Source organism: Camelus bactrianus, chromosome 6, assembly GCF_048773025.1.
Source record: "Camelus bactrianus isolate YW-2024 breed Bactrian camel chromosome 6, ASM4877302v1, whole genome shotgun sequence".
NCBI lineage: Eukaryota > Metazoa > Chordata > Mammalia > Artiodactyla > Camelidae > Camelus > Camelus bactrianus.
In genome coordinates, this window is record NC_133544.1 from 67,127,020 (window position 1) to 67,154,187 (window position 27,168).

The 27,168-nt window shown below is 43.6% G+C and overlaps 1 protein-coding gene across 4 annotated transcripts in view; it reads left to right on the forward strand.

Annotated features, from left to right (window-relative positions):
* Positions 1 to 27,168, forward strand: part of FMN1 (formin 1) — a 361,575-nt gene that overhangs the window by 209,336 nt on the left and 125,071 nt on the right. For all 4 annotated transcript variants that reach the window (XM_010965320.3, XM_074365871.1, XM_074365872.1 and 1 more), the window contains 6 exons: positions 148 to 209; positions 2,129 to 2,217; positions 9,658 to 9,787; positions 11,247 to 11,393; positions 12,530 to 12,589; positions 16,035 to 16,155. In XM_010965320.3, the coding sequence (XP_010963622.2) occupies positions 148 to 209; positions 2,129 to 2,217; positions 9,658 to 9,787; positions 11,247 to 11,393; positions 12,530 to 12,589; positions 16,035 to 16,155 (609 nt within the window). The remainder of the gene's footprint in view (positions 1 to 147; positions 210 to 2,128; positions 2,218 to 9,657; positions 9,788 to 11,246; positions 11,394 to 12,529; positions 12,590 to 16,034; positions 16,156 to 27,168) is intronic.

Genomic DNA, 27,168 nt, shown 5'->3' on the forward strand with positions numbered 1-27,168 from the left:
AGGGAATGGAAACAAGCTGAAAGACAACTTGTGTGAGAGAAGGCAGTGTTCTGCTGCTCGGAAGTTAGACATGAAGTCCGCGTTAGTGCAAGAGAGTCTCATCTAATGTCTTATCCTTTTTCCTCTTTCTCTTTGGGTGCCTGGCAGCCATTTTCAACGTGGATGACTCTGTGGTTGATCTAGAGACCCTAGCAGCCTTATATGAAAACGTGAGTATCAAACCGCTACAGGGCCAGAGTTTCCAGATTTTTCCACGTTAACCAAAAAAAAGTACTGTCTAAAAAATGTTTATGTGTGACTCCTTCCACCCCCAAAACATCACTGAGCCATTCTTGGTGGTTGGCAGTAGGGGTTTTGACATTGCCTGGAAGAGATGAAGGCACAGAAACACAAGCTCAAATGAGAGGAAACATGAGAAAAGCCCTCGGGTCTTGACCCCCGCGTGGTATCTGGGTTAGTAGCTGTCGCTGGCAAGGGAGGGTGGTTCAACACTGAGGCCACTTCTGTGCCAGGGAGCCCGCCCTGTGGCTCGGAATGAGAGTGAGTGAAGGTAAGTTACCAGCCTAGTATTCGTGTACGCCGGTGTCCTCCTCTGAGGAATGGGGATGCTCATGTGACCTTGGATGATTCCCTTGAGTCCAAGGGAGCTGATGGCATTGAAGGTGGGAAATAGTGTAGAATGGTGGGTGTGTTTTGGATTTAGAGTCTTTACTCTTAGGTTTGAGGTCCGGCTTTACCTTTCATTGCTGAGTAACTTTGGGCCAGTTAAACTCCTTAAGCCTATTCGATTATCAGCACACTGAGGACTATAATGGGCTGTACATGATTTTCTGTGGCTATTAAAGGAGAATCCAATATAAGCAGCAGTAACAGTGTTTTGAAAGTAAATGGCACTATACACATACAACCGGCTTTAAATGTGGCTTGTATGTGGAGATAACCAGCACAATTGGCAGGCTGTCTTGAGAAGATGGCCAGGAGAGTCCCCGTTCCCGTAATTGTCAGCTGTTCTGGTTCACTGACTCTGTTAGGATTGGAAAACATAGATTGAACCAGATTTCCTTTGCTGAAGAGTTGGGACTCCCCAGGAAGCTGCCGGGAGCTCTGCAGCGTACTCTGGTTACCGGGCTCAGAAAAATGGTTCATGTTAATACTTAGCTCCCCTGGGACCGTGAGCCTCTCATAGAAAATTTCCATAGTGTGATAAACCAGCCTAGTGGGATTGCCAGTTCCCAGTGCATTTTTTACATCCTTTGTGTCTATAAGCAACCGTTTGGGACCACTGGGTGGAAACATCTCATGTTTCCATCAGTAAAGCTTTCATCAGTAGACAAGAAGGTAGAGGCAAATACAAGGCCATCAGGAGCTCACGGTGCATTTGTTAAATGCCCGGAGAGTGGCCTGGTGTTGTGGAAGAAAGGTATTCCGAGTCAGGCTCTTTACCAGCTTCTAGGTGTAACCCTCCGTGGAGTCATCTATAAAAACAAGGATACAGTAATTGACGTTGAAGGACTTTGTAAAAGGCAAAGTGCCTTCTCGATGCTTTCTGTTACTGCCTCAGGCTCAGGACTCTGCACGTGGTCGGCACTTGCTAGCTGGCAGTAGAGGTGAGCTACGTACGATTGAATAGTTGGATAAATTAAGGAAGTATGGGACTCAATGCCAAAATAAGTAGTACAAACAATGAATGCTTAGAAAATTCAGAGAAAGAGAGAACATAGTAACCAGAAATTTAAAAATCAGAAGCCTGCATAAGTTAGGGCTGTTCTGAGGGTCTGGAAGCAAATGAGAACAACTTGACCCAAATCCCATCTTACAGGGAAGTCATGGGGTTCAAAGGTAGTTAATCAAATGTCCTGGATTCTATATCCAGCAAAGGTCACTTATTCTGACCATGGGGTTTAGCCAGTGATTCTCAAATGTTTGCGTGGATTGGAATCTCCCAGAGGACTTGCTGAGCCCCACCCCGGAGTCTCTGATGTCTGGGGCAGGGCCAGCAACCTGCATTTCTAACTAGTGATGGGTGACGCTAATGCTGCTGACCCAGAGACCACACTTTGAGACACACTGCTTTAAACAGATTCGCATTGCTCATTGTTTTGTGTGTGTTGTTTCTATTTCAACACAGAGAGCCCAAGAGGATGAACTGGTTAAAATAAGAAAGTATTACGAGACATCCAAAGAGGAAGAATTGAAGTTGCTGGATAAACCTGAGCAGTAAGGATGCTTGAACACTTTTCTGTTAGGCTAAAAGGAGAAGGGCCGTCCCTTCCTTCCTGCCTCCTGGCTCTGAATAACCCAATCTAAACTGTGCAGAGCTAAGTCACAGCAGCGTCATTCCCCTGACCTCCTGCACGCAGCAGAGTGACCTGACTGCCGGGAAAGGCAGCTGGGAGATTTGTGCTGCTGGATATCACGTCGCCACTCCTCACCCCACCCCCTCGTGACTCCCCTTTCTTGTTCTAGCAACTTGTTAATTCCTCCTAGACTAAACATTCTGGCCAAAAGGGTAACTGAGGAAGGAAGAAGTTATTGCTCTGTTTAAGGTTCTGCTGATGCAGTTAAAAAAGATGATGTCAGAGTCACAGAATTCAAACTGATTTTCTTAAATGTTGTATCCGGTAAATGGAGCCTGAACGTGCCAGCTTTCTCCCAGATTTCTCCACCTGCTCTGCCCAGGTTGGATGGGACTTTTCAACCTCCCTTTGCACGTGCTTGCATTTCTCCCCATTCACTCTCTGGAGGTGTTTACTCTCTAGTTTGGGGTGTTGTTCCATATGCTTTGAAAACCCAGAACTCTAGGGTGTAACTGAGTGACTCCTGTCCTTGGCTGGGGTCTTGGGGTCTGCTTGTGAGGGAGAAGCTTCTTGGGCTCTGCAGCCCTGAGGCTCCACCCAAGACCCTGTGAGAACATGGGATGGGTCCAGAGCGGACAGAGGGCTCCTTGGCCTGGTGCTGCCTTGAGTGCTTCCTGCCTGATGCAGGCTAGCCTGGAGACGAGGCGAAGGATAGTAAACGAAGAGGAAAAGGAGTGATGGAGTTCAGAGTAACAGGTCATCCAAGGGTTTTAACACTTGGACTGAAACCTTTATTCCTCGCCCTTGGTTCCTCTAGAACATCCCACTCCCCATGGATGCTGAGGCTTTTAGGTTCAGAAAAACATCTCAATGACTGGGCAGGGGAATTTCTAGGTTTCCTCAGTCATGACAAACCTCTATGATAACGTGGGGAACCTTGGATGACTCGCTCTCATGTAGAGCGTATGGCGGCAGCCGCCCCCCAGCACACACCCATGAAGCCTGGGGATACTGTGAGTCTGCAGATGGGCTCCCCAGCCCTTCTGTTCCACCAGCTAGAACCCCCATCCTTACTGACGCTCACCCCTGACTCATCCTGTGGACCACTCCCAAGTCACGTTTCCTAATATAGTAAATTAATTCCCACCAAGGTGCTAATGGCTGAAAATGAAGTGACCGGTAATGAGATAAGACATCAACGAGGCCACGGGGAGTATCTGAGGACAGTCTCTTAGCTTAGGCTGCTGTAACAATGTACCCTGAACTGGGCAGCTTATCAACAACAGAAATGTGTTTCTCACCGTTCCTGAGGCTGGAAGTCTGAGATCCAGAGGCAGCATGGTTGGGTTCTGGTGAGAACCCTCTTGCAGGCTGCAGACTGCTGACTTCTCTTTGTGTCTTCATGTGGCAGGAAGCAAGCCCCTGGGTCTCTTCTGTGAAGGCCACTAACTTCTCTGAAGGGCACTGACCCCACGAATTACTTCCCAAAGGCCCTACTTCTTACTACCATCTCAGTAGGGGTTAGGAATTTGAACATATGAATTTCAGGGGATGCAAACATGGAGACCCCATCAGGGACAATGAGGCATATCAGGTGCTTGGGTAGTGCTGACTGCGCCACGTTAAGCCATGATCCTCTAAGCCCAGAATTGGCCAACTTCCTATAAAGGACCAGATAGCAAGTATTTTAGGCCTTGTGGACATGCAGTCTGTTGGAATGACTCGGGTCAACCATTGTAGTGCAAAAGCAGCTGTAGAGGATAGATAAACAAATGGGCGTGGCTGTGCGCCAACAGCATTTTGTTTATGGACGTTGAAATTTGAATTTCATATCATTTTTACAAGTCACAAAATATCCTTCTGTTGATTTTTTTTCAACCACTTAAAAATACAAAAATCATCCTTAGCTGATGGGTCACACAAATAAGTAGTGGGCTGAGTTTGGCCTGTGGACTCTAATTTGCCATCTGCTCTCAGCTATACGAATGGCCAACCCCATGAAATGAACTGTGGGTCCCTGCTCCTGGAAGTGCTCCCATTTTCCTTTTGTGTTAATGCCTTCCTCATTATTTTCTAGTTGTTTTTTCAGAATCAATTGCTAGGACACAGAGTAAGGGCAGCAAGTAATTAGCAGATGACTTATTATTACTGCTTTCTCTTCTGATGATCTGGATAGAAGAGCATTTTTAACATTTGCAAGTGGTCATTGTAATGGCCTCCTGAATGTGCTGAGATCTGACAGCAAAGAGGATGGTCCTGTCGTCCTGGTGATGTGCTTGGGCTCAGTGGCTAGAAGGCGAAGCCCAGAGAGGTAGGGCCTTCAGGCCTCAGTGAGTTTCACCTTTGCTTCCGACCTCTTGCACAGGGCAGCCTGTGTTCGATTTATGCCAAAGGCTGATTTTCCGGCATCTGATTTGCAAGTTGACTGCAAACATGTTTTACATACTGGAAAATATGAATCATTTATAGCTTCAGCATTGCAGTTTCTTAAGATCCTTGTGGTGCCCAGTCCTATAAATCAGAGCATGGAGAGGCTGGCCTCATCACTCACCTCATCAGCTTTCCTGTGCTGCGGTGCCAGATTTCGAAAGCCACTTCCCACAGAGGTGACATCTGCCTGGAATCAGGCTGTCTTGAGAGCCACACCCTGCAGTGATGGCCCTCAACTCTCTTCACGCTCTGCTTGGAATGGTGGTGAAGGGAGGGGGGCTCTACTGGGTTTGATGAGACTCGACACATGCTTTTTGTGGCGTGAGGACATCATCTGCTGCCTATTGGGATGCTCCACTAAGGTCCACAGCTGCCTTGGGGCCCTCCGCCACCTCCCAATAAGGACACATTGGCTTGCTGGTGTACTCCTCTGTGGAAGAACACAGGTTAGGGCATCCACACACACTTAAGAGGATGTCATTTGGGGGTTTGAGGGATGACAAAGCAATTGTTAGTCCCTTGAAAACAGGGGACTGTTTGCATCATTCAGCCCCTAAGTTGCTGCTGTGGAGGTGACCCAACCAGTGAGGTGCAGAACGTCTCTCCCATATACAGGCTGAAATTACAGGCCATCCTAGGAAGCTCAGCCTGCATTAAGGAGGGAAGAGGCAGATCCCTAGTTTGTGGCTCTTTGTGGGTATTTATTTTTTTCTATCCCTGGCCCTAGGATATACAGTTAGCCTAATCCAAAAGGAAATCAGTTCATAAATATTCGTAAGCGCCACAGCCCAATGTCCAAGACCCTCTCTTGGGGGGCATGTAAAAGAGTCCCTGTCTCTGCCTTACAGGTAGAGTGTGAAACTCATTCTGGGAGATAAGATATTTATCAGACACTTCAGAGCCTTTGAAGTAACCTGTATTTTTGGTATTTTCCCAGATGAACGGGAATAGTGCTCTTCCTCAAGACTTTGTATGGCTATTTTTGGACAGAAAATCACATAAAATCATTTTCCCCAAATTTGCTTCTCCAGCAAATTTTGTATCTTCACCTTCTAACCAGGTTGCCCAGGCCCCAAACCCGCGAATCATCCTGGACTCTTCTCAGCATCCCCTGGGATGGGTCAGCGCCTCTGGGAGTGACTGCTGTGGTCACTCTCTCACCATTCAGCCCTCTGCATCCACACGACAGGCCCTCTCACCTTCCCCCTTAGAATATTCTCACTGCTCTGAGCCTCAAATCCACCGTCACCTCCAGTCAATCAGCCAAGCGATTGCCAGGGTGATTTTCTAAAACAGAAAGCTGAAAGTACCACTGCTCTGTTTAAAACCCTTCAGTCATTCCCAAAGGACACACTCTGTTTTAGAACACAAAGCCCCATTTTAGCTTCTTCTCACCTTCCCCACAAGCATCACTCAGCCTGTCCAGGCTCTTGCTGCCAGTTTCTCTCATGTGACCTGCACGAGTACCAGAGGGCTCCCGGAGACCTTGGCTGACAGGGTCCCTCTGGGGCTCCGATGCCCTGTGTGTGGTGTCCACAGCCCCTATTCTGTAAGCTCTCCCATCTCCAAGAGCACTCACCACACTCCACAGTAATTGAGGATTTATTTCTCAGGTGATCAAGAAGGAATTACATATAAGTAAGATTCTGTTCTCAGGTCTTAGTATGGTACCTGACACAGTGTAAATGCTGCAGACACGTCTGAAGACTGACTGAAGTTCTTGGTGAGTGACCTGCTGGTATTTTCGATGACACGTTCCCTACAGCTCTATGCAAAAGTACTGTGAAATTCCTGGACTTCCCTCCCCCCTCCAACTCTGGATAAGCATCTTGGCCCCTTATTCTAGTCAGGCTCTGATCCCAGGGAGCCTTGTGGTTCTATTTTACTCTTTTCTGGGCAACACAAATTGGTTGAGCCTATGGGCTTGTCTCCTCATATTGGTCCTAATCCTCCTTTTTGGAGACTGGTTATAAGTGATTGTTCATCCAGCATTTCCTTTATCTCATCTAAGTCCTTGTGTTACCAAGTCCAAACTCATTTTGCTCGTCGTAGGACAGGCCAAAAAACCAGGAGATGAGGTGTTGGGGCAAGGAATAATGACTTTATTCAGAAACACAGCAGACCGAGGAGATGGCAGACTAATGTCCTGGAGAACCATCTTACCCAAGTCAGAATTCAGGCTCCATTTACACTAAAAAGGGGAGGGGATGGGTGTTGGTTGTTGCAAACTTCTTGTCAGAATCCTTTGTTCTTGTAACTGTCCACGTAGGTCAGGTCATGATGTTCCTGTAAATCTCCAACAAGACAAATGTTATTCTCTGTTCTGCAACTTCTTGTCTTTATACTAGTGGAAAAGTGTTATACCGTGGAGGTCAGAGCCCTGAGAATGGGCTCTCCTGTGCATTTCAGGCTGGAGGCAGCATTCTTTTCCACAAGGTGAAGAAGCAGCAGAACTAAGCCAAGGAACAGAGCACAGGATTAGAGCTAAAGGAGCAGCTCCAATACGGAGTCAGATTTGTTCTTCCCTATTGTGCTTGCTGGTGTGCTGAGGTGTTGGTCTATATATTCTCTCCATAAATTCTTCACTCACTGGTTCATTGAAACAAGGAAGTATACATCCTCTGGAGATCTGGGTCCTGCTTAGGGAATAACGTCTCATGGTCACATTTGGAATGGAAGAAACACAGGGCACTACCCTCGAGGTAATTCTCAGCAGCATCTGAGTAAGTAAAATTTCCCAAGATACACTGCAGGACCCTATGCCGCCAGTTGTGCAAGCTTTTTACTGCTCACGTTTGTCAAGACTGGTGACACCTCTGATTTCAGTCATAAATGAATCAGTGGTTTAATGCTAATTTTACAAAGAAACAATTTTACATACAGAGTCTAATTTTTCCATCTTGACCTAATTCAGAGTTTCTTTGGGTTTCCACACTCAAATCCCATCAAATGGTTTTCGAAATAATCAGAGTTACAAAACTTTAAAACAAAAGTGTGTTTTCTTTTCCAGGCATTCTTTGCTTAATCTGTCATTAAAAAAAAAAAAAAAAAAGGATTATGACCTGGTTGTAGGATAAATAAGAAAAACAGCTGATAGTTAGAATCTTATTAAAACTCAAACTTCCCTAAAAGTGAAGTAAAAGAGGCACAGAGTATTAGCGAAGGGGATTTCTTTGGTTAGGGAAAGTAAGGGACTCCAACTTTGCTCCTATGTAAAAGCATTCTTGGTAAGAGAGTGCTGAATGTCAAAGTAATGGTATTATGGCTTGACCACGACTTTCAGAAATATCAGTTAATCATCATTTCAGCCCCAAAATGAATTTAATAGCTGTGAGTGGATTCCCTCCCTTTCTGACTTCATGTCCAAGTCTTTCCATCCACTTTAGTTTATACCCCTTCCTCTGGTGGTTGGCCTAGAGAGTGTGGAGTTCTTCCAACTTAATTTTGCAAAGGGCACCAGTTCCCAGCTGCTCAGACAGTGAGCTTCTGTGTGTGGGTCAGTACTCACCTTGAGCTTTGAGATCTGTCTTGCCATAGTTTTCAAGAAACTTTAGCTTGTGTTCACTTAATGAGTTCCTGCTTTGTTCCAAGCATGGAGCTGTGAACTCTTGTCTACATAGCTAAGTTTATGTGGAAAAGTAAACAAATATCTGTAGAATAGAATCATTACAGACTATTATCTAATTGACTGAGCAATAAATAGTAGTAATCTCACTTCAGAGTTTTTTTTAAATCACTTGTCTATAGACATTTACCTCAAGTCTTAACCTGTGTGAATATACCTTTAGAGGATACTGCATTATAAAAGGAGTTTATTGTGGGGGTTTTTTTTTTCAGACACTAAAGATTAATGCTTTCCATTTGGATTTAGTCTTACTTGGGTAGCAAGAAATCAATAACTTGATGTGGTTCAGTACACTTGCATTAACTTTGTGTTCTTAAAGTAATTCATACACTATAGAAATCCACTTTATTTAAAAATTTTTGTTCTTTATATAGTTTTAAAGGCTACTTTACATTTGCAATTATTACAGAATATTGGCTATATTCTTCATGTTGTACAATACATCCTTGAACCTATCTTATATGCAATAGTTTGTACCTTTCACTCCCCCACCCCTATGTTACCCCTCTACCTCCTTACTGGTAACCACCAGTTTGTTCTCTATATCTATGGGTCTGCTTCTTTTTTGTTATATTCACTACTTTGCTGTATTTTTTAGATTCCACACATAAGTGATACCATACAGTATTTGTCTTTCTCTGTCTTACTTATTTCACTTAGCATAATGTCCTCCCAGTCCATCTATGTTGCTACAAATGGCAAAATTTCATTCTTTTTTAATAGCTGAGTAGTATTCCATTGTGTGTGTGTGTGTGTATACACATCTTCTTTATCCAGTCACCTGTTGATGGACATTTAGGTTGCTTCCATATCTTGACAATTGTAATTAATGCTGCTTTGAACATTGGGGTGTATGTGTCTGTTTAAATTACTGTTTTGATACTTTTGCAGATATGTACCCAGGAGTGGACTTGCTGGGTCATATAGTACTATTTTTAGCCTTTTGAGAAACCTCCATACTATTTTCCATAGAGGCTACACCAACTTACAGCCCCACCAATGTTGTACGAGGGTTCCCTTTTCCCTACATCCTCACCAACATTTGTTATTTGTGTTCTCTTTGATGATAGCCATTCTGACAGGTGTGAGATGATGTCTAGAAGCCCATTTTTAGAAGTGGCTCTGTTGTCAGCAGTAGGACACATACTCGTGGAGTCCCTTGAGCCTGCCTAGTTGGTACCTTTATGATTGTTCAGTTGACCTTGTCAAATAAGGAATGCTCTCATGGAGAATCTTTTTCTGCTGTCTTTTTATTTTCCTTGTGATTGTGTATGAAGCCTGATGATGCATTCTTAATTTTTACAGATTTCTGCACGAGTTGGCCCAGATCCCTAATTTTGCTGAACGTGCCCAGTGCATCATCTTCAGATCTGTCTTCTCTGAGGGCATCACTGCCTTGCACCGGAAGGTAGAGATCATCACCCAGGCTTCTAAGGTGTGTCTGCTGCCTCATTTAAAGATGGCTTGGCCCTTCTTGGGGGTAAAGGAGGGAGTGGGCAGTAGGAAAGAGCAACTGGAGTCCCTTTGTGGAAAAATTTTGGACTCAAGATAGTATGTTTTCCTGAATATGATTGTGATGATTATCCTCAGGATGATCATGTATGTGCATGCAGGTGAGTGAGAAAGAAAGAAGGGGTGCAGACTGACAGAAGGAGAAAGGGGGGGGGGGACACGACACTTCTACAGATTCCTTCTCAAATATTCCAAATGCCTCCCAGTGTAGGTACCAGCCACTTAAAACCAACCTAAGTTGAGTAGAATTTGTTTTCCACTTGGTCTAGATGGCAGAAGAGATTTGTCTTAGACCAGTGCCTTGGATCATCTGAAATGTGCCTACACAGTGAAATAAAATGACTCTAGACACTTGATAAATGATATAAATGATTATGATAATGAGTGATGGGTAAATAAATTTTTGTTGGCTTTCTCACACTGCTGTTCATTATAATAAGTGAAATTCTAGCACCTGGCTTTTTCCTCACCATGACCCATGTCCTTAAGGACATGACGGTCCTCCACAAATACTGTACTGTTCAGTGGCTGGTCTGAAGGCATGGTTTTTTCCCTTCTAAAATATAAAAGATTTCAGTAAAGAAAGCATAAATATCACCAAAATATGTAATATACACCCTAGAAGACAGGAGCAGAAGTCAGCCTAAAGCTGCACTTAGCTTGCTTTCTTTACCCTAAAATAAAGGAAAATAAAATTGGCTAAATCTGTAGAGAAGGGTAAAAGGTATCAATTTGAAAATTTGCACTTGGAGCAAAAAAAAAAAAAAAAAAAGAGGGGGAAATAAATGAGACGGAGAGCTGAAGAAACCGCCAAGCAGCTTGAAATAGTAAAAGTTAATAGACAGGTCAGCAAACACTTAATATACAGAGCCTATGGCTTGAAATGCATGATTGTAGCTCACCCCTGAGGATTATTTCCAGAGATAAGGAAGCATAGACTTGCTGTTGTATCTACCCTCCACTTAACTGTGCTGTTTGTACAGATACATAGTCCAAAGCCAGATCCTCCAGTGACCCCAAACCCTTTCTACTTAGAAGCCACCAGATACAAAGCCCAAGTGTAACAACTCTTTCTTCAATTTCTAAATCCCTGAAGATAAGTATTTAAAAAAAAACCTGGCTCAAATGGAAATCTAAACACCAGTATTTAATGTTCATTATTAAAACACGCACAGTTTGTGAGTCATTGCAAGGGTAGAAAATGATGGCTATGAACGAATTTTTTTTAAGACACTTATGGCTCAATGAAGTGTATCTTCCGTTTTACCCGCTGTGAATCCGGTTGGTGATAGGCCAGCAAACAGCCTATCAAGTGCTCAGTGAGTATTTGTTGTTGTGCGTTCAGAGTTCAGTGCCGTAATAATCGGTGTTTGCCTTCCCAGGGTTTGCTGCACATGAAGAGTGTGAAGGATATTTTAGCTCTCATTCTGGCTTTTGGAAATTACATGAACGGAGGAAATAGGACTCGGGGCCAAGCAGATGGATACAGCTTAGAAATTCTGCCCAAACTCAAGGACGTCAAAAGTCGGGTATTTATTTATTTTTCATAACGAATGCGTATGATCTGCCATTATTTTCCTTCTATATCTTCAATGTAAAAAAAAAAAAAAAAAAAAAAAAAAAAAGGGTTCCTGATTCTTTCATTCATCTCTATCCTCCCCCTAACAGTACAGTTCTTTTCTTGGCTTTCTTTTGACTTTTGACTAAGGATAGATTTTTCATGTTTGATCTTTTCTTGATGACATGACCCCCAATATTTGTTTGCTCGAAAACACACAATTAGATGTTGAACTGCTGTGCGAGAATAAAGCAAGACGCCTATAGTATTAGGCATAGCACAAGGCTCGAGTCTGCTTGGAGCTGCTGTTGGCGACTTGTAATTTACTCAGTCCCGAGTAGGGAGCACCGTTGAATCAGCAGTGTAGCCTGAGTGCTTGAATTACTCTTTGGCCCACAACAATTGGGCCGGGGGTCTACTGTGAGACCCTCTGAGCCTGATTATCATTTGGCTCCACACCCCTGCAGAGTCACCTCTTTGGAAACAACCAGCCCATATCTAGGCATCCCATGGAGGGCAGGGGGAGTGGAGAGAGGGGGAAACACACAGGCAAGTTAGAATTAGACCCACGTGAACAAGATACAAAGGCTGCCTTGTGGGAGGGCCTGCTCTCCCCTGGAGTCCCAGGGCCGAAAAGTGGCAGGCTGTTCCTTTTAAGCCCTCCTGATTGTTTTTCACGCCATTAAGAACACACTTTTTTTTTTTTTTTTTTTTGAAAGGTGGGAAGGAAGGGATGGTTTTCTGTTCCCTTTGGCCCCCTCCCCCCTCCCTCCCTTCTTGGTTAACGCCAGAAAATGTTGAGACAGTGTTTGGGTTGGTTGGTGGTTTGTCTTAACCATTGACTCACAGAGATGGAGGATTATCTGTTTGGTTTTTTTCACTCACAAGGAATAGTGTAAAATCATGTCTTTATTTAGATGCCATAAAAAACGGATGGGACAAGAGGGGAGGAGGAAAATCTTGCCAGTCTCAAACAGAATTAGAACCAGGTAGCACAAACTAAAAGTACTAGCATTACAAAGTGAGATTTCAGCTCTTTGACGGTAGGTATAATGTGGCCGAGTCTCATGTGAATGATTTTCATTTAAGCTTCTCTTTTAAACCTAGGATAATGGGATTAATCTGGTGGACTATGTTGTGAAGTATTACCTGCGTTACTATGATCAGGTAAGAAGTGGCATTATGTGGAAAACTACACTAATGGGGTTTCAACTCTTGAATGTTGTTGGCATTCAGAAATTGGATGATGGATAGGTGGATGAGTTTCAAGTCCAGTGTAGAATTTGAGAGCTATCCAGCCTCCTTGGTTTACAGATGGGAACGCTGAAGCCAAGGGAGTTTAGCTGACTCTTGTAAAGAGAAGCATTATTCAGTGGCACAAATCTACTGACTCCTAAGCCACACGGCTTCAGAGACCACCAGTTATCTCAGTGCCTTCTGACCAGATTGTGGGGATCTCCATGAAATCTATATCCATCCAGTAATAGGTTATATTCGAAACTAGCTGCTGGGATGCAAACCAAAGTTTTGGAAATTAAAATGCAGTAATACCCACCACTTTATCAGCAGTGTTCATCTGTGAACAAGTTGAAGATGTGGAATTTGAAATCCATCCTCTCTGCTTAGATTACATCGGTAATTAGAAATAAAAATTTCTGTGCGAATCTACCTGAGTGCAATTTTCTGTGTTTTAGTCCTTCTCATTAAGTTGAGAACAAGGAGTCCTAGCTTTGAGAAGAAAGAGGTACTGTTGTGAGTTGTTGAGAAACCTAGCAATCAATAAATGGAAAAAGTCTCGGGAAAATGTTGTCAGGAGTCCTGCTTAACTGTCCACGTAAGCAGAGTTTTCCCTGGGCACCAAGGGCTGAAAAGTAAAGATTCCATGGCCTTGTTTTCCAGAGGCCTACGGGTTCCTCCAGAAGACAAGCTAAGCACTGATGAAGTGTGCAGTCGTCTCTTTTACCCTCCCGGTGGGCTTGTCTAGCTGTTGTCAGTGTATCTACCACCAGACGTACCATTCCCTTGTGCACAGAAGTCACTGAGTAATTACCTAGTGTCCTGGCATTGCGCCTTGAGGTCCAGGACTCGCTGTTGTCTCTTTTTTGTGTCTGCAACGTGGGAGCTGGATAAATACTTGCCGAGTTGAATGTATTGTAAATATAAGTGGCGTCTGTAAGGAAATAGATATGAAGAGGTGAAAGCTATTTCATGGTAGAGTGGGGCAGGTGTGTTGAGTTTCAGGCAATTATGTACCATACCCCAAATCCTGACAGTAGGTACCAGTGTGGCAGAAGAATTATCCTGAAGAATCTTGAGGTGATAGTTCAAAGTCAGGGTTGGCATGAGCATGTTTACCTCATCATGTCTGCCTCAACCAAGTCAGATGCGTGGTGTAGAAAGGATGGAATTTCCCTGTGGAATTTAACGCTCGTTGGAGAGAGCTAAACGCAGTGGAATGGACTTCACAGAGGAACATCCTACAGTAAGATTAGCTTCAAACACAGGATGGTCCAGATTAGGAAAAATAAGAAGTCAACTTTTGTGTGGCGCTCTCCCCATTTTCACTGTGCAAAATGTGTTTCGCTCAACACGAGCATCAAATGATGTGATTTATGAAATGATCCCCTCCCTCTGAGGAGCGTGAGTGATGATTTTTGTGGTTAGTGGTGATGAGCAATTAAAAGAAGGAAGGTGACTCCTGCTCTAGGCTTCCTTCCACTCGCGCGTAGTTTTTGGTCCAAGTCTAGGTCCATGTGAAGTTTCAAGAAACCCGTCTAGAGCCATGTCTTTGAACTCTTAATTGAGCAACTTCCACAAGTACTGCTACCAGGCTGATTTGCTCAGCAGCATTTTCTTTTTTTCTAGCTTGAAGACAATGAAGCCAGGAATGAATCTGATAAAAAAAAAAAATTTTGGAAAATCGAAAGAGAGATGCATGAGTTTTTCCAGTGTAGATTACCATGGAGTTTGGTGGCCAGCATCTTAGATGTCGTTCCATCTTGGCACTCAGACTACTGCACTGTTTCCATTGTTTTCAAAGCAGTAACATAAGTAGAGAAAGATGAAAAATAGCACACTGATCATGTAAAATGCTGTTCTGATCAAATGAGGAAAACCACCTTCTCCTATCATCCCAAGTAAGGCTCCAGGTCTTAAAGGAAGGGAGAAGGGTCAGGGAATTCTTGAAACCACCAGAAAATGGTATAATAAGTTAGGTGTCTCCTGTCCAAGGTGCAAACTTCGCAGAGCAGCATTTTATAAGCTCTCTGTAACGGCACCGAACAAAGTTTATGGGTAGGCCAGATAGTATGCATTCTATGAAGAACAAGACACAGTTCCTGCCTTCAGAGAGTTTGTAGTCTAGTAGGGAAGACACACAAGCTAACAAGGCAAGTTTTAAATTAATGTTGTGCTAACTAGGTAAATACCAGGGTCTCTTGGAAACCCCCAAGTGCTGGGGCTTAGAGGAGACCTTCAAGGAAGTGATACCTGTTTTAAGACTTGAAGGATGCATATGAACAAGGATGTGTGAGGAGAGGCCAGGTAAGGGTTGGAAAGGGAGTTTTATAGACAAAAGCCTAGAGGCGAGAGATGGTGGCCTGTTCTGTTATTTTCTGCACGTTTAAGAAGGGAGTTAGAGATAGGGGAAGGGAGAAATCAGGCTGGAGATGGAGACAGAGGCCAGATCATAAAGTGCCTTGTAAAGCAGTTTTAGGGTTTGGAATTAGTCCTAATGGCAGGAGGGAAGTTGGAATGTGAAGGAAAGCTGGCAAAGTAGCCTGTGCAGAGAGAGGAATAATTGAAGACTGCCTGAGACACACAGGATACAAACCTTATATTAAACAAGTCGGGGAGAGGGCAAGCTGGGCTGGAAAAGATATTTGAGGCTCTGCTTGTCTCTCAACATGAGTATAGATTGTGTCCCTCAAGAGGTTCCTCAGCTTAGATCCTCTGTTAGGCATAGCGTGGAGCTTGTTAAAACTCTACCCCACCACGCCCTTGTAAGTATTTGCTAAAATAAGCCAAAAACATTAGGAACGTCTTTACAGATAAGTGAAGAATTTGATCACACACCACATACACACACATACACACATACAGACACACAGGCATGAGTTTTAAGCTGCAGGGGAAGGCAGGTAGAAGCATAGCAGAGGGCAGTTGTTTCCTCCACTGCAGCGCTGCCTTGTCCAGTACCTGACAGTTCACAGCCGCTGGCACATCTCAGAGACGAGTTATCTAATTGCTACCATGTGACCCTCAACAGGGACTTGAAACCTAAGTGCTTTCATGTGTTGTTCCTATGCTTTTTCCCCTGGGAGCGGCGTGTCTAAGATTAGGACATACCTGACCATTCTCTCTTTGATTCAAGAGGCAAAGGGGAACCCAGCCTCTGCCAGAGCCCTGGCCACAGCCAGCCTCAGTGACAGTAAGACCAAAACGATACCATGAAAGACATGAAAGCACTTCTAAGTGACCAGTCCAAAGGTGGGGATGGCAGAAGAGCATTGCCGTGATTCCTACCCCACCACCAGATGAAAGATGGATTGGAATTTCAACTGAAGGTGACCATCAGGAAGTATAATGTACTTTTGTTTCCCGTATGTTCTAGGAAGCAGGAACAGAAAAGAGCATTTTCCCCTTGCCTGAGCCACAAGATTTCTTTCTGGCCTCCCAAGTCAAATTTGAAGACCTTATAAAAGATTTGAAAAAACTGAAGAGACAACTAGAAGGTAACGGGAACTGATCCCTTGTGACGATGATAGATAAGATTTTTTTACAAAAATGATTTAAGAGAATTATTTATATCTGGCTCACAGATGGCGCTGGTCAGAGTTTGGTGATGGTACACTGCCATCCCCGTGAATCTGTGTGCTATACGGAGGCAGTTTTTACACATCCCTCTCTTTTATCAATGTTAATCTGCGCTTACTGTATAGACAGCTTGTTACATCTATGCTTTCCAACATCTAATAGATATAATGTTAATAATAATAACAGCAACCCCTTTTTTGAATTCTTACTGTTGTCTCACATGATTCTTATAACAACACAAATAAGCAGAAACTACACTAAGTCCATTTTATAGGGGAGAAAAATGAGGCTTAGAGAAGCTGTATTCCCATGGCCAGTGAGAGGCAGATCAGGTCTAATTAGAAAATCTCCTGCATTGCATTTTTAAGCTAGTTCACTATGCTTACTGCCTTCTCTCTCTCTCTTTCTCTCTCTCTCTCTGGCATGTGCACGTGCACACATGTCCCTATATATTTGGTTTATGTATATGAGTCTAGTAATGATGGCATCACCCGTAGTAAACATTCTATTTTAGTTTAATTTACATTTTTAATTATCTCAAGCAAAATGCTGAAAGCCCTTTTTGGCTGTTTTAAAAAGTGGAAGTATGTCTCTCTTGGGCAGGAATTTTCCTTCAGCCTTTCTCGAGTCCTGTGTTTTCGCTGTGGAGACATCTCCTTGTCCAAGAATATAAATACTCGCCTTGGAGCTTGTGTAACTCCGGGTGAGGGGCTCTGCGGAGGATTTAGGGAGCGTGTTAATGTGGAAATGGGGCCCAGAGCTCCCGAAGCAGAGCTTGAGGAAATGGAGAGCTTGCACCAGGAATATTTTTACACTAAGACATAAAATAAACATTTTAAAAATGTTTATTGTGAAAGAGTGCTCAGAAATCTAAGTCTTAGACAGAGGACAGCTTGGAAATGGAAGTAAAGTGGGAAAGATCTGCTCCCGGTGGTAGGGCGAGCCGTTTATTTTTACTTTGGGCATAAAACTGGCTTAAATAAGGATAGTGGTTACAAGTGAATATTTTTACCTTGTAAATTATTTTTTAAGGAACATGTGGATTTTCTTTTTCCCCTGCTGTTGATGTGGTTGAGAACGTGAATTCAAACAAATGGATGCTCCGCTCAGGAATGCGATACGTGACCTTGTGATCCTTCTTTTTCCTCTTCTGAACAACTGGCAGTTTTCTCCTTGACTAAGATGAGAAACTTGATTCCTGCTGTAAGAGAGCGGAGTCAGCCATCACGGGGCAGTTGCCCCTGTCCCTCCTCAGTGGCCGACTTAGGGCCCCGGCCTGTGGTCTGGATGACTTCTCAGTAGCCCAGAGGACCTGTGCTTGTTTACGCCGTGGCCATCCCTGACAGCCCATCCTCTCTCATCCCTCGGCCCTCATGAAGTGTGGGCCCTGCCCTCTCATGTAGTCTTTTGAGCCAAAATCCGATCTAGGTTGGCTCTTTGCTCGTCTCCTGCCTTCCTTCCATGGGCTGCCTTTTTCAGGCATCCGGGGTGGGCCCCTCCCTTTGTCATCCTTGTGTGTTTGATGATAAACCACAAAGGGAGAAGAAGAGTGAGTTGGGAGGGCAGTGGAGAGACAGGGGCTCCCCCAAAGCCCTCTGCATGGGGTGGGCCTTATTTTCTCTGGAGGGGTCCTTGGTGTCATCTTAGATCTCTCAGTATTCAACCCACAGTCTCCTCAGTCAGTTTTAAGGAAATACAAGAACTTCTGAAGCTGGAGGAGCTGCCTTATGAAGGAAAACTGAACACCACCTCAGTTGTTTTTCTTCTTCGCAATAGACCTCCCCAAAAGATGTGACGTGTACCACGAAGGCTGATGAGGAAACTGGGGGTCCCCCCCGCACATTGACTATTTAAACAAAAATGCCTTGCTAATCTTTGGAGATGCCAGTGTTTTTAATACATGAAAGGCACCTAGTAAATATTTAAAGAAAATACAGACCACGGGTTCCCTAATGAATTTCTTTTCCTCCTAAATCCCGTCTGGCAAGATGGCCGGCGTGGTGGCGGTCCGTTTCATCTCCCGTCCCCACTCAGGTTCAGCTCCTTTTCCATAAGGCCTTGGTGTGAGCCGAGATTGAATGTTTAATTGAAGAGGACATAATTTTCACACATACAGCAAAGATTTGATGAGGCTTTGAGGTTTATTGTAGCCATTAAAGTGTCGTGGCTGCTGGCAAAACCCCAGAAAATGTCTAAAGCTAAACCAGATGTGATCAGCAAATTTCGAGAAGGCCCAGGCCCTGGTTCTCCAGGCAGGCGTAGCCTTTTAAAAGAAAATTGTTTTGAGTAGCAAGAACCGCACCTTAACAATAGGGTGTGTGAGTTAAACTATGGGCGATGGTTGTGTAGACATCACTGACAGAAGCAGAGGTGGACGATAAGCATCTTTCCTAGCGACAAGAGCTTCGAATAGCACTTTAATGTTGGTAAACACAGCAAGGAGTTGAGGGCAAGAGATCGCTGCAGTGTACTGCGTGATCACCATCAGGTGCTTTATGTATGTCATCTCTTTAAAGGCATACAAAGACCCTCTGAGGCAGATATTTTTTTAAACATCTCTCACAAGAGGAGGAAACTGAAGTTCCTGGTGCTCAAGGAACTTGCCACATTACTCCACAGATGGCAACCTCGCTGTGTTTTGCAACTAAATGTGACTCTGAGGCCTGTACTCGTGATTTATCGTGCCCCAGGCCCAGAAGTCTCCATGTCTGATCAGAGGTCACAACAGAAAGATACGTGTTCAAGGCATAAAGCCTCACGAAGTTACAAACAATAGAAAGAGTTACTGAATGTGCGTGCCTGAGTGTGAGTGTATGCAGACACACACTCCTCGAATCATAGATGTAGACCCTCAATCAGATGGAGACAAAGAAAAGAACTTAATTTGCGTGGGAGATGCGGGGGGAAGACGTGAGAGAGATGGGTTACAAGGCAAACACTACCGTGCGGGGTTAAGAACTTGGGCCTTGGAATTAGATTGATACCTTCTGCTGGTTTGGTGAGAGCAAGCTCTTGTCAAGTTGCATAACCATAGAAAGTCTTCCCTCACGGTGAAATAGGACAATGACAGCACCTACATCATAGGAGGTGATGCATTCACAGTCCCTTAGTAAGGAAAGCCTCAATAAAGCTGATGAGGGGGTACCTTTTACTGGGAAACAGACACCTTGCAGAATCAGGCCCATCTTGTTGGGGGCCCACTGGCCGTGTTTGTGGAGAATCTGATTCCCAGAGCACTACCCACCAAGTTCTGGGGAACATGTTCCGTATCGGGTTCATTGTTCCACATCCCTTAATCAGACAAGACTTTGATTTCCCTGATGCTCTGATATGACAGAAGTCACATCTGCAGGAATAGTTGCGTTCTCCTTCCTCCCCGACCCTGTTTGCCAGCCAGGGCCCTGAAGGTGTCCTTGCCGACCCGTGTGTGGTGGGCGGAATAACGGCTCCCAAGGATGTCCAGACCCTGAGCCCTGGCGTCTGTGTTACCTTACACGGCAGAAAGGGAGTCTGCCGACGTTGACGTGGGGAGATTATCCCAGACCATCCAAGCGGGCCTAATCTAATCACACAGATCTTTAAAATGAACGTTTAAAAGCTGACAACTTTCTTTCTCTATGGTCAGCGGGAGATAGTACAGTAGAATGATCAGAGAGATGCAGTGTTGCTGGCTTTGAAGGTGGAGGAAGTGGGCAGTGAACCAAGGAATGTGGGAAGCCTCTAAAACTGGAAAAGGCAGGGAACAGATTCTCCCTAGAGCCCCCAGAAGGGAATGCAGCCCTGTCAACACCTTGATTTCAGCTCAGGGAGGCCCACGTCAGACTCCAGCATATGGAACTAGGAATGTATTATGGTGCTTGAGGCCACTTAAGTTTGCGGTAATGTGTTGTAATAGCACAAATAAACAAACACACCATGCAGTGGGTTCTTTCTGACCGTGCCAGTTAGTACCAGTCACACACACACACACACACACACACACACACACACACAATTGCTGAGGCCACAGATTAAGATTCCCCAAGGAGTGGCACTCACCACTGTTGTGTGAATTGGTCCTATCTGAAGGAGTCTGTAGTCTGATAAACCTGGAAATGCTCTGTACTGAGAACAAATCACAGGGACACAGTGAGTTTACTAAAAGGCTCTGGGAAGTCCTGCAGTATAAAACAACAAATCAAAAAGGTTGAACCCTGATTGAAGCAGGATTTCTCAACTTGAAACACGAATGACCATTTTTGTTTCTTTCAGTGAATATGCTTGGTAATATGTTGTGGAATATTCATTCTGTGGGTTACAGAATGAATTAAGAGGAAGGGATGTCGAAGTTACTATCAAGTTTTGATATAAAGAACACAGTTGTTGGTTAAATGGTCATCACTGAGTGACCTTACTAGGAGTCCTTGTGATGGACAGGTGTGACTTTTGCCCTGTATCAGTGCTCCTCCTAGTCCCTGACTGTGTTGTCCTTGCTGGGTTTGTCGCCCACGTGAACAGATACAGTAGAATCGGTCACATTCTCTCTGATGTCTTGATGCTTGAAAGCCAAAATGGGTAACTTGAGTGTTGTCCAGAATTACTCTAGTATCACTGCCCTCAAGTCCTACAATCATGTTTTATTACGAAAAAGTCTTTCTGGCTTTGAAAGTAGGAAAGTCAATTTTGTTGTTGGAAATGAGACAGGAACTCTTCAGATTGGTGTTGAGAAGTCAGCCTCTTGTGAAAAGTTTAAGACTGAAAATAAATCACCCTTATTAGCTAACAAGAGTTACTTAATATCCCCTTATCATGAAGGGTGGGCTAGTTAATCAGCTAGCTGTGTGCTAAATTTTGCCTTGAAAATGATGCGTGAGTAACCCTGTTATTGCGTCTGTAAGTTGGGAAAATGTAATCATTGGTTAACCCTCAGTGTAAGATAATCAGACTTGTCTGAGCAGGTTGGCTGAGATGTGAGTGTGTGCGTGTGTGTGTTTGAAGATAATTCTGATGATGTCCTTTTCTCTAAATATTTAAGACTATATATTTGAACATGCCCTTTCTTATGTACCATTTAGAAATATTTGGGAATACGCTTAGACAGTTTTGGAAAGGCATGGAGCCTCTGTTGACTTTTTTGATATCTGTTATCACTCTATAAATGTTTATCCTTCAAATGTTTATCCTGAAATGTTAACTTTTAAGCCTTCTCTGAATGAGATGCTGTGTGAAATGTGTAGTCCAGGCTTTCAATAAATGTTGAAATCTTCACTCTGAGTTTGAATAGTAGTAATATCTCCAACTGTACATTGAAGTACATCCATCACATCCTTAGTCGTTTGCAGTCGTGATGTCCTTATTTTAGTGGAATGATCAGATTAGCCCAGAACGACTCAAATGAAACTCTGTTTTGTACAACATTAGTGCCTAAGTATTCTACCTCCAAATCTAAGTTGCAGGAGGATTAAAGTTCATATATACATGAAAGTAATAGTTCAAGAAAGAGCGGGGTTTTTTGGTGGTGGGGGGGTTGGTAGATTTTCTGTAGTCAGCATCTCTTCCAGGTGAAGATGGCAGATTGAACTCTTCCATTTAGCTTCCCTCCTTTCTAAAAGCCCACCCAAAAAATTAAGACTTAACGCTATTTAGAGGCACACAGTCAATACCAATATAATCAGCTCAAAGAGGGGGCATTAGAGAGGGAGACACATACCTGCACATATAAAAACAGGAAATGAGAACATTCTTACATGGTCGTTTCTCATGGCTCTGGGCAGAGACTGGTGGGGTGGCAGTGGGTGAACTATTTGGATACGCAGATGAAGTTTTACAGCTAAAACTAGGTTAAAAAACCTAAGTTACACTCAGCTCTCAACAATAGATAGCTAGGTTGGTGAGGCTAAGGATTAGTGATGGTTTTTAAGAAGTTAATACATTATTTTTAACATTAATCACTGTGAGTCAGCTGTACTCTTTCTGTTTTGGAAAACTTTTCCTATTTGAGACTACACAGAAAGCAACAGACTGCTTGTTTTTCCTACAAGGGGAGAGCAATCTTCTTTGCCTTTCAACTTCATGAGCAAATTAAGTGTCTGGGCAAATACGCTGATGAGGTGATATTAGTGAGGTGATGAAGGGTGAGGTCTGTGAGGCCGGCTTGGAACTCTGAGCACTGATGGTGTCAGAGAGGGAAGCTGCCAGCAGGAGAGTGGGTATCCCCAGTGATGGAAGGGGGCAGAGGGCTAGTTAGCAGAACTTGCGTCTGGTCTTGTCCTGGACCACTTTTTTTTTTTCCAGTTTTTAATTTGGGTTTATGTGTGGTATCCTTCCTTCTTCCTCTTACGGTTAATCTGGAGCTGAGCATGAGAAGTGAGTAGAAATACTAATAACTGGTATTGCTGATCTACTAAGGAATATTCAAATTTGTACCACTGGGGGGCAGGAGGAAGGGTCCTGTCCTGGCTCCACTGCGCGAGGCATTAAGGTGAGGTTGCCTGACCACCGTCCTCTTGGACTGTCTTCCTTGCAGCCAGGTTGGCGCCTCCTTGGTCAGGATCTGCCCACGACTTGGTCTGCAAAAAGCGTGACCTTTTGCAGATTTAGTCAGTCCTGTTGAGCCCAAAACAGAATTTAGGAAAAGTGATGGGGACTCTTGATACTATCTCCGGAAGCAAAAGAAATGATTTAAAGAAGGTCTGTAATGGCTGTTCTATTGAATTTCCAACAGACATGCCTGGGACCTTGCAAGCAGTGGAGGTAGGGGCTTCAGTGGGGCATCCTGCCCTCATTGCTTGCAATATGGGGGTACCCTTAGTGTTGTCAGATCTATTAAATAAAATGCAGGAGGCCCAGTTAAATCTGAATTTCAGGTCAACAAGACTTTTGTTCATGTGTGTCTCAAATATTGCATGGGACACACTTATACTAAAAAAAAATACTCCCTGTTTATCTCAAATTTACATTTAACTTGGTGCCCCACCTTTTATCTGGCGTATCTGTAGAGAATTTAAAAGCAGTAATAAAACCAGCTACAAGTTGGCTCATTTTTTCTTACTCTTATGCATTGGCAATTCTCACCTCAGTGATAATGTCCTTTTCCCTGCAGGTGTGGACAGTGGTCACGAGTGCAGTAAACATGTCTGAGGGTGGGGTGCATGCTGGCTTCCACCATCACGCATGACAGCAGTTACCATTTAATGAGCACTTACCAAATACCAGCAAATTTGCTTGCATCATTTCTGTTCCTTAAAACTACTTTGATATAAGTATTACCTGTATTTTCACAGTAGGGAAGTTGAAGCCAGTCTGCTGCTAATGACACAACTGAGATTTGAAGCAGGTTTATCTGATGACAAAGCTTAAACCCTCTCCACTGTACCCTGATTTCTTCTTTTACTGTTTGTAGTCCCTCCCCTCAATTCATATGATTAGAATGGTAAATCTAGAAGAAGTCCCACTTGGTTCCCTAGTTCTTCATCTAAAGGGATGACAGATCATAGCTGGATGGAATTTAGGCTTTTTCTGGTCTCTCCCCTTACCTGCTCAGCTAATCTTCTCGTTGTAATTTCTCTCCTCCTATCTCCTGCCTGTCAGTCTCTTTTGGTTTCTTAGTCCCTTGGTTCTTCTGACACATTCTCTCTGTCCCTCTCTCTGACAGTTAATTACCAGGCCTAAGTTTCGTCCCTTCATGACCCGGAAGATAAGCAGAGTGGTCTGACGTGGTTGGCCAGACGAATAGCAGAGCCATCCCAAGGCCACCTGCACGGTCTGGACTCCATTGTGATCTCTTCTGTTTGTAGACATTCTGTGGAGTAGGGTTCTGACATAGATGAGATGGAGGGAACCTTCCAAGGCTTGTCAGCTCATCCATCAGAGCAGATTCTTGCTTCTGTGCTTGGGCCCAGCTCTGACTTTGCAGGACAAATGACTTCTACCACCGGGCATTACCAGATGGCCTTCTCTCCATAAGAGCCTAGTGTTCTTTAAGAGAGAGAAGAGAAAACTGGATCTCGTCATGAGAGTGAATATTTATCACTCATTTGATCACGGTCTAAAGGCAGTATGGCTCTAGTAAGGAGGGAAAAAAGACTGGAAGACTTTTGGAGAACTTCTGAGGAAAGAGGGCCAATTGAATATTCATTTGGATTGATCGCACATGTACGATTTCAGTTCGTCTTGAGAATTACTCAAACAGTACTAGAGAGGCTTCTTTTAAAGCAAACTCAATAGCACAGAATGAGAAAACCATAATCACAAAATTTCTGAAGCTCAAAAAGTAGAGGGACAAGTGGTAAATAAATTAGCCAAACAAGAAAGCTGAATTCTAACCCAGGAGTGGAGAAAGCTGAGAAGTAAGCCAATTTCTAACCACAGTATTCATACATAATGCAAATTCATACATAAATTTATTCATATACATAAACGTTCACATGTTTTCATATATAAGTATATCAATGAAATCATTAAAGAAAATTTCCCAAAATGAGGGACACAAATTCCTAATTTTAAAATGCCCAAAGAGATTTTAGCACAAAGGAAGAAAACAGATCCGTACCATTGTTAGAATGCTGCACGATAGTCAGGACAAAAAGAAAGTTCATACACGTCTAGAAGGGGAGAGTGTGGAGGGTGGGATGTGGGAACAGATTACATAGAGAATCAGGAAGCAGATTAAGCAGAATGGCTTCTGACTTCTCAGCAGTAATGCTAGACGCTAGGATGGATCAGAATTCTTGTGGAAAATTATTCCCAACCCAGAATCTTACGTTCACCAAACTTTCAGTCAAATGTGAGGGCAGAATAAAAATATTTTCGGACGTGTAAATTCTCAGAAAAACTCTCTCTCAGGCATCCATCCTCAGGATGCTACGAGAGAATGTGCTTTACTATGAAATAAGAATGCAAAGGTGACAGGAAATAAAATATCCAACAGACAAAGGCGGGTGAAGGGATCCTCCAGGAGAGACAGAGAGCCCAAGGTGACCACCAGGCATGGAGAGCAAACATTCCAGATTTGATTAGGTCAGAGGAATCATGCTGAAGATGCTTGAGGGCTGTGCAATTAATGCATCTGATGTATCCAAGTGTCTTGACAGGATTTACACAGCTAGCAACAAGTTTGGAGTTCCCTTTGTAGTAAGTACATGGAAAGCTGCAAGCTCATCGGTTCTGAGGGTGAGGGAATTTGTGGGGGGAATGTTGAGGACAGGCAAGTTAATCAGAATTTATATCTATCAGCTGGGGCTGGAAGTTGTCTTTGCCAAGCCGTCATAACGACAACACCAAGTACCAGTCTAACGAAGTCATAGTAGTGCTGCATTGAGAGGAAGCTTAGGCGTGGTGGGTCTGAGGGGAGGAAAGAGCTCCATCGTTTACAGTGCACACCGAGAAAAATCAAAAAGTGCCAACACGAGCTTGTTAGAGCCGTGCAGTTAGGTGCTGAAGTAATCAGGCGAAACTGGCAGAAGTGGTTGCCCCTGGGGAGGAAGAATTGGGTGAAATTGTTGGAATGGAGGTTCATCGAGCGCATAAGATTTATTTATTCTCTCACCTACGTGCAGGTGTAACTTTGATGAATATCTAAAACAAAACCCAAAAATAACAGTAAACCAAAGCATTTGTAAATGATAGTTTAGTTAAATTTCAATGCCAGAGGCTGGTGTGTTGAAAGTAGTACTGACCAGGATTTAGGAGATGCAGCTTAAAAATTTAGTTCTGCCTCTTACTAAGCATGTGCTAAGCCATGCAGCTCTGACAGATCACTTAACCTCTGTGAGCCTCAGCTGGAAAAAGTGGAGCCAGTCTTCCCTCCCTGCCCAACTCAGAGGGAAACTGGAAGGGTCAGATGAGCAGATATATGAGGAAGTACCTGGGAAGGTGTGGGAGATATTATTTGAATGCACTGACTTTTTTTTAAATTGAAGTTTAGTCAATTTACAATGTTGTGTTAATTTCCAGGGTACAGCAAAGCGATCTGGTTCTTCTCGTTGAGAAGCCGTGCAGTTTGCTCAGTTCATGTTGGTGTGTCCTAGTAGGGAGAGGGGGGAATTGATCCATTCGGACAAGCCTGGCTAATTTATCACTTTTTAGGAAGCTCCAGAAGACCTGACTGGAATGATTATTGACCGTGCCTAATTTATTAGCTCTTTCCTCCTTCGAAGCCCATTTGTCTGCGGCATGAGTTTGCTAAGTCTGAACTCTGGTACGGCACTGGATACATTAGCCAGAATTCTGGCGGTGTTGCCATGGTGTTAAAAATATTTAGTTTTGCAAGCAAAGTCTTAGAAATAATAAAAAAAAACTTTGATATGATTTATTTTTGTAAAATGGTTTCAACAAAACAGACCTAGGAACTGGGGCAAGTATTTCAGAAAGGCAGTGGGTGTAAAATGTTGATGGGCATGGTGACTTTGGATGCAAAGCATTCAATTATGCACAGCACTGTGGGTAAAGGTCACACATTTCCCAAATGGAATGCCTTCAGAGACACATTGTGCAGAAAGGAGAGAGGGTATGGAAACTGAAACCTGATTCATCCGTTTAATTAATGGAAGAAGTTTGTGTTTTCCTTTGAAGCCATGATTGTGACATCTTTAGGTGGGAAGCATGAGTTATGTTGTCTTGGTTTCTTCTCAGTTTTCACTCTTTTTCTATCCTTCGTTTACAAATCAACACGGTTAATAGAATTTATTTTTTTTTCTTTGACAAGAAACACAAAATATTAAAAGAGCAGCTACCACCATGGAAAAGTCTGGGTCACAGGTCTTGAATTCAGATCCTTGCTTCACAAGCTGTGTAACCCTTGGCTGGTCCTTTCATCCCTCTGCCTCTCAGTGTCCTTGTGTAAGAGGGAGAGCATCACTGCCTTCCCCACTGGTTGTTTGAAAGAATTAACCAGGCTCATGTGAAGGAAGTCCCTTGGCAGAGTATAGGCAAGGTGTCTCGCATGTATTCTT